This window comes from Dreissena polymorpha, chromosome 3, assembly GCF_020536995.1.
Source record: "Dreissena polymorpha isolate Duluth1 chromosome 3, UMN_Dpol_1.0, whole genome shotgun sequence".
Lineage (NCBI taxonomy): Eukaryota > Metazoa > Mollusca > Bivalvia > Myida > Dreissenidae > Dreissena > Dreissena polymorpha.
In genome coordinates this window covers 135769828-135776197 of record NC_068357.1, presented here as the reverse complement: position 1 = coordinate 135776197, position 6370 = coordinate 135769828, and the positions used below count along the sequence as shown (strand labels likewise).

Below are 6370 nucleotides of genomic sequence, written 5' to 3'. Positions count from 1 at the left end.
TATAACCGTTGCCTCGCACGACGGCAAATGGATGACGGTGGACAATCGTCGCCTCTGGGTGTTCAAAGAGTTAGAACGGCTCGGAAAATGCTATAATGTAGACGTCGAGGTTGGGTATAGTATACCATCTGCCAAACTGACAACGACAAACGGTGGTGTCACAATTGACGTTCGTGGCTCACCTGGTGAAACATGGTACACTAAACCAGGGTCCGGGAGCAGCAGCCATTACCAGGTAGTTTCGAGAACCACACGGTATACAGTATTTGATGACTGGGGCTTTGATTTTGATTTTCTGTTATTGCACACAAAATGACGATTATGATTTGTTTAAAAAGTCTGCATTTGTCTTCAAATATGGCAAACACATGTGTATATGTGAATGTGCAATTTGTATTTGCGAGTACAAATTTTGGTCTTCGCGAATATTTATTCTTGTTGTCGTTTTAAGTAATAAAATTATTTACATATTGGTTTTTAGGAAATTAGAGTATAAAACAATATGTATTAATAAATCGTAGAAATGTTATACAAACATCTAACAGGCTTGTTATGTAAAATTAATACACTTTTTATTGATTTATTTGTGTGCTGCAGTATAAAATAACCATCAAATCCGAGAACATTACAAACTTTACAAATGGCAAAAAAATGGTGTTACTATAAAAAGAGCGTTATATTTAGAAAAAGCTATTTTATAAGTTATGATGAAGAAACAGACAGTAACGTGATAATGAGACTTATTTTATATAATAGAGATTGTATAAAGGACCTGCATAATATTATTTTATTTTTATTTTATTTTTATATATTTTTTTTTGGGGGGGGGATCCCATACAGTGATCAATGCACAAAACCACCGAACTATTGCGTATTGTTTTCAATATCTTGTTTTAAAATAAAATAAAATAAATTCTGTTGTATAACCGAAATATAAAAATGTCCTTTAAAGTAATGATCAGGGGTTAAATCACCATCAGGGCTTAAAACATCATTAGGGTTTAAATGATTATCAGGGATTTAATCATCATACGGGGTACAATCTTTAACAAGGGTACATTATCATCAGCGGTTTCGTCATCAGGGTATAAATCATCATAATGGTTAATTCATCATATTCGGTTGAATCAGCTTAGGTTATTTAATCATGATGAGATGTGAAATCACCCTTTGATATTTTATCATACACAGGTATTAAATTATCAGGTATTAAATTATCATCAGGGTTTAAATGATCGTCACGAATTAACGCATCATAAGACATACTCGAAAACAAGGGTAAATCATAGCCAATGGTACAATAATCATCAGTGGTTAGTTCATCATCAGAGGTAAAAGCAACATATGATGTTTTACTACCATAAGGGGTTAAATCATCAGTGTTAAATCAACATTATGTTTTTAATCATCATAAAATTACATCATCAGGGATAATATCGTCATCAGGGGTTTATTAATCAGAGGTAAAAATCATAATTAATTAAAAAAAATCAGGAACAAAAGAAGTAATGGTCATGTGTTGAACAATACCGATTCAAACTAGTAACTTTAATATACATGTCAGGGTAAAATCTGGATAACTTTCCATGTACAATAATCTTGTTTAACTTAACAACTTAATAAAATGAAAACACCTTGTAATGCCCATATTGCATTCAAACCACTTAAAAAAAAATTAAATACAAAATACTTAAGAATATAAAGGTTGTTCACACTCAGTATACACCAAACACACTGTTTTCTTTTTAAGTTCGTTACAATTATGTCATGAACCATTTTAATTGGAATATAGTAACAATATCAATTTGTCAAAATAATAACACATTAAAAACCATTAAGATAACTTATCTTTATATCAAGGAAGTTTGCAATCCCGTCATTTCAATATTTACAATACATTTTAGAAGTGCATTTGTCCATCTAATTCATCATAATTCTTAAGCACTGTTTTATTTTATTAGTATTATTATTTATTTTTGTTGTATTGAACGTGCAGAGGATCGCTTACACGCATGTTTGTACGCATCTTAGATATCTTAGTTTCTTTTTGTATCGGTGATGTTATTTCTTCTTCGACCTTCGATTTTCCAGTGTTTTTATAGTCCCCGCTTTGTTTACGTACACTTCATCCGAATCGCTGTCATAGTCGTCATCTAACTCGTTGTAAACAGTTTTAAACATACCAGTTATTGATTCATTTACGTTTTGATCAATTCTTGCTCGTGGCTTTGCAGCTGTCCCCACTTGTAGTCTCCCCTCTGATTCGACACGAACCGGTTTTCTTTTAATACGGTACCGTTCGTTTGTAAGGGAATTTTCATCACAGGTGTTCGCCATTCTTAAAGATTCATCTGCTTGTTTCATTATTATCAAACCAGTATCTTTATTTATACACTTTGTTGCAGGGTCGTTATTTTTTCTCCCACTTTTTGAAAGGCTTTGTAATTGATTGTCATTAACTGCTTTTACATCCGGTGACTTCTGGAAGTATACTCTATCGTTGTAAGAGACAGTTTCTTGACAGGTTGATATTTTTTCTGAATTTTTATCTATTGTTAAGTCTGCGGATACAACCCAATTATTGAATCTCACTGCCCCTGTGCGTGTCTCTTCTATGCGATGTTTTATCCGTGTCTGTATAGTAAAGTGCTGATATAGGAATCGATTCACCAGTTTTGTTTTCGCTATGACTTTCAGGTATCGATAATTTCGTTGGTTCTGGTTTCAATTTACGTACACAAAAATCCGGTGGAAAATGCTTATCTGTGCAGCCTTTCCGTTCAATTTCGTTGTTTTGTGGGTATTTGGTGTGTTCAATAAATGGTTCTTTAATCATATTTTTCATTGGTAAAGTTCTATAGCTTTCTTTTCCAGCAGCTTCAGTATCGTTTAACTGATTCGAGTGTTTTACATTTCCTTCTTCACATCTCTTCCGTAGTGTATTACCTGAGTGTTCACTGGTATCTGATAGAACACGCTGGTTTGTAATTATGGTTGCTTTATGAGCCTTTTCTTGATATATGTATATAGTCCGTGCACTTGTCAAACTGTCAGAAGTGTCAGCTTTATCGGGTATTGAATGTCTACTATTGTTTGTGACAGAAACCTTGTTTTTATGTTTTGATGCACTTGTTGCATTTATTTCCTCCCGCGCTGCCGATGGGGTGATGTGTCTCGTTCCCGAGACGGCCACCTGCCCATCTCCTCTTAAATCGCGATCACTTGTTGATTCAGTTCTTGTCGTATTTGTGCCGGAGGCTAGTGGTTTTGAAATGTTTTTTGTTGTAGATGTTGAACATCGAAACACTTCTTCATCTCTAGCTGGATATTCTAGTTTGTCGGTAGAATGTTTCTTGTCTCTGTTTGAGCTGCATATTGATTTTGTTGTAAAACCAACAGCCACTGAATCTTCCGAAACGATCGGATATGGGACCTTTAAATCTTTCCCCGATATATTTCTCACTTTCTCTGTGGATACATTTAGGGGGATCTCATCCATTTGTCTGCTGGTGTTTGCTACAGTAGTTACTTTAAAATTTTCGGGAAACAGTCTTGCCGTTCTGTTGTTTCCTTCCAGAGTTGACTTTATACGCGGCTTGCTTTCATATATTTGCTCAGATTTGTTCGTTTCTGACTCATTTACATGCTCGAAACTTATACTGGTCGAATGATTTGAATTTGTATAACCTTCCGTAGATACCTCTTTAAAGTCGCTTGTTTTAAGACGACGTGCGCTTGACCTTTTTTCTGAAACAACAACATTTCCTTTAGCGTTTCTTGCGCGCGTATATACTTCAAAATCGGTAGGTTCCGTTGCAATATATTTTACTTTCACGTTCGGCTTGTTGGGTGTGTCTCTTGAACCCATCTCCTGACTGCTAGCCATATTTGTTGCACTCAAATACTCAATTGTAGCATGCGAATTATTTTCAGACTTTGTCGGATTGTTAAAAATCGGTTTCTCTGGCGGAACAAAATAACCATCTGCCAGTATATCTTGACTTGGACTTTGTAATTTCGTCTCAAAGTATTTTCTGTCAGGCTTATCATTATTGATATCAGTTTTGGTATTGTGTAATGTCGCGGCTTTTGTTGATTTTGATTCATGAAAGGTCATTGGTGCCATGCATGCTGTTTGTTTATTCCAATATGGCATATTTGCATTTTCGTTCGAGGGCATAGATGATATTTCTTTCTCAAAGGCAAAGTCGGTTTGCTTTCTGTCATATTCGAAGGAAATGCTCTGTCTTGCTTGCCTAAAGGTCAACTCTTGATAATTTTCACATATCTTAGAATGTGCCTTCGATGTCTGTATGTTAGCCATGGCATGAGCATTTGGTTTTTCAATATCAGTATGTAAATAACGATTATGAAGTATTTCTAAATACGTTTGTGTTCGCGTCTCAGCATTCGGTGTTGAGAACACTCTGGCGGTAGTTTGTAATGTGTGGCCAGGGGAGATAGACATTCGTTGTAAAGACTCGTTTACTATGCCAGTTTGCACTATACAGCCTCTCTGTGCTTTTGTCTCATTGATTTCACGATTGGTATCATGCATAGCTAAAATGCTAGGTGAACGAGTATCATGCGCTCGATCTGAAAACCCGATTGCCTGTTGGCTTTGTATGTCCGAAAAATCCGCATATTTAAATTTCACGTCTGACCTTTTACTTGCGGTAACGTTTGATTTGCAGTTTTCTTTTTCATACGATGAATTATCAGCTTTAAATTCGTTGCCAATCTGATGTCTGGCAAGTTCAATGCCTGTATGCTTTTCGATTGGATTGTTAACATTAAAATGCGTTGCACGTAACTGTTGATCACTTGACTTTGCTGTACATAAAGTATCCCCAAGCGTTCTCGTTTGAAGATCGGTGGAGGGATATGAGCGCATATACCATATTCCACCAGGTCCATGACCACGTACGCGTATATCCACACCGCCATTTGTTGTTGTAAACTTTCTGGGATTGAAATTACGACAAAGTCGCACTGGTATTTGTTCGCATCTCCCAAGCCGTTGTAGATGTTTAAACACCCAGAGACGACGGTTGTCTGAAGTGTACCATTTCCCACCGATATTTTTTACTTCAATAACTGGTATAGAAGTGACTTGGCATCTAAAATATCAATTATATTGATTAAGTGTAAGTACAAGTATAATCCAAACTACTCATATTTACCTAAAGAAAACAGTATTACAGAATTAAAGAATACTTTACAAACCCGTATGCGTTTAAGGTATGTTCCGTTACATTAAATGAAGCATTGCTCATGCGTAAAGTACAATAAATTTGATATAACAGTTCAAAATAGCGACATACCTTCCATTAATTATGTCGTCCAATGTTTCACCAATTCTCTTCCCTCTGTGAGTTGTATTGTCACCAAATATACTGCTAATACTATCCTGTGAATAATATATATCAGATGGTTTAAGATTCATGTTCGATTAGCTTTTCAAAGAACACTAAGGGAAGTTTTAAAAATAGTGATTTTTCAAAAGTTACATTTTCTGTAAAGCAATATGTATTTTTAGAACTAAACTTTACATGAAACAATATGTGTTGTACATGTCAATCGATACGGAAGGTTTAAACATTCGTAACATAAACTGTGTAGATATGCGTCGTAAAGTATGCTGATAAGTAGATTGTTTAACAATCTAAAATGCGCATGGTGGTATGCTGCATTTTCAAATGTATACAATCATTCTTCCAAATGAGTTCGTTATTTGTCCAAATACTATATTTAAGCTCGAATATAAACGTTATCTTACTTTAACATCTTATTATTTAATGTCAAATACCTACACACAATTAGTCGGCAATTCTCCAATTATATCAATTTACAATCATTAAATGTTTTGCGTTATTCCCAAACGATTGAAGCTATCCTAAAATACACAATTCCATATATACAAGTACACATGAATATAATGCATTATACTGCGTCGATGTTTCTTTTACATTCCAACGATTGCATGTTACAGTCAAACGCAATTTCAATATAGGAATAAGCTTACTTAACTCTCCGAGGTCTTCGCCAGCTGACATTTTTATATTGGTGTTATTTGGGACTCCCGGTGTAACAACTATCTGAATCAGTTTTGGGACTTCATGTTAAATTTGTTGAGTATTGTTATTTATATGCTAATTTTTTAAGTAGGTTTAGTTGTAGAATCATTCGATTAAAATTCTGCGATTTTTCACAGTAATATTTAAACAAAAAATAAGTGAATGATGAGGTTACAAAATTGTTGTCTCTCAAACTTAATGTGTTACATATATGTAGACATTGTGTCTTGTTTCAACACACACACAATATACGTTATAGTATCCAAGAAAGCCCCTAACGCGGTGGCTATGCA

At 34.8% G+C, this 6370-nt stretch overlaps 1 protein-coding gene across 2 annotated transcripts; it reads right to left on the bottom strand.

The window, feature by feature from the left end:
* Nucleotides 1-1533: 1533 nt before the first annotated feature.
* LOC127871582 (uncharacterized) lies at nt 1534-5962 on the bottom strand. Of its 2 annotated transcripts, XM_052414652.1 has the most exons (3): nt 5814-5962; nt 5325-5410; nt 1534-5120 (listed from the first exon to the last, which is right to left on the bottom strand). In XM_052414652.1, the coding sequence occupies exon 3, from the start codon at nt 4892-4894 to the stop codon at nt 2579-2581; it is 2316 nt and encodes a 771-aa protein (XP_052270612.1). In that variant the 5' UTR covers nt 4895-5120; nt 5325-5410; nt 5814-5962; the 3' UTR covers nt 1534-2578. The 2 variants fall into 2 exon arrangements, with proteins under 2 accessions (XP_052270612.1, XP_052270611.1); XM_052414651.1 differs by lacking the exon at nt 5814-5962 and having other exon boundaries at nt 5325-5574.
* Nucleotides 5963-6370: the final 408 nt, after the last annotated feature.

Coding starts and splice junctions, on each gene's coding strand:
- LOC127871582 (XM_052414651.1), bottom strand. CDS start 5,446: ATGAATCTTAAACCATCTGATATATATTATTCACAGGATAGTATTAGC. Junction 5,121..5,324: donor GACGACATAATTAATGGAAG/GTATGTCGCTAT, acceptor TTGATATTTTAG/ATGCCAAGTCACTTCTATAC.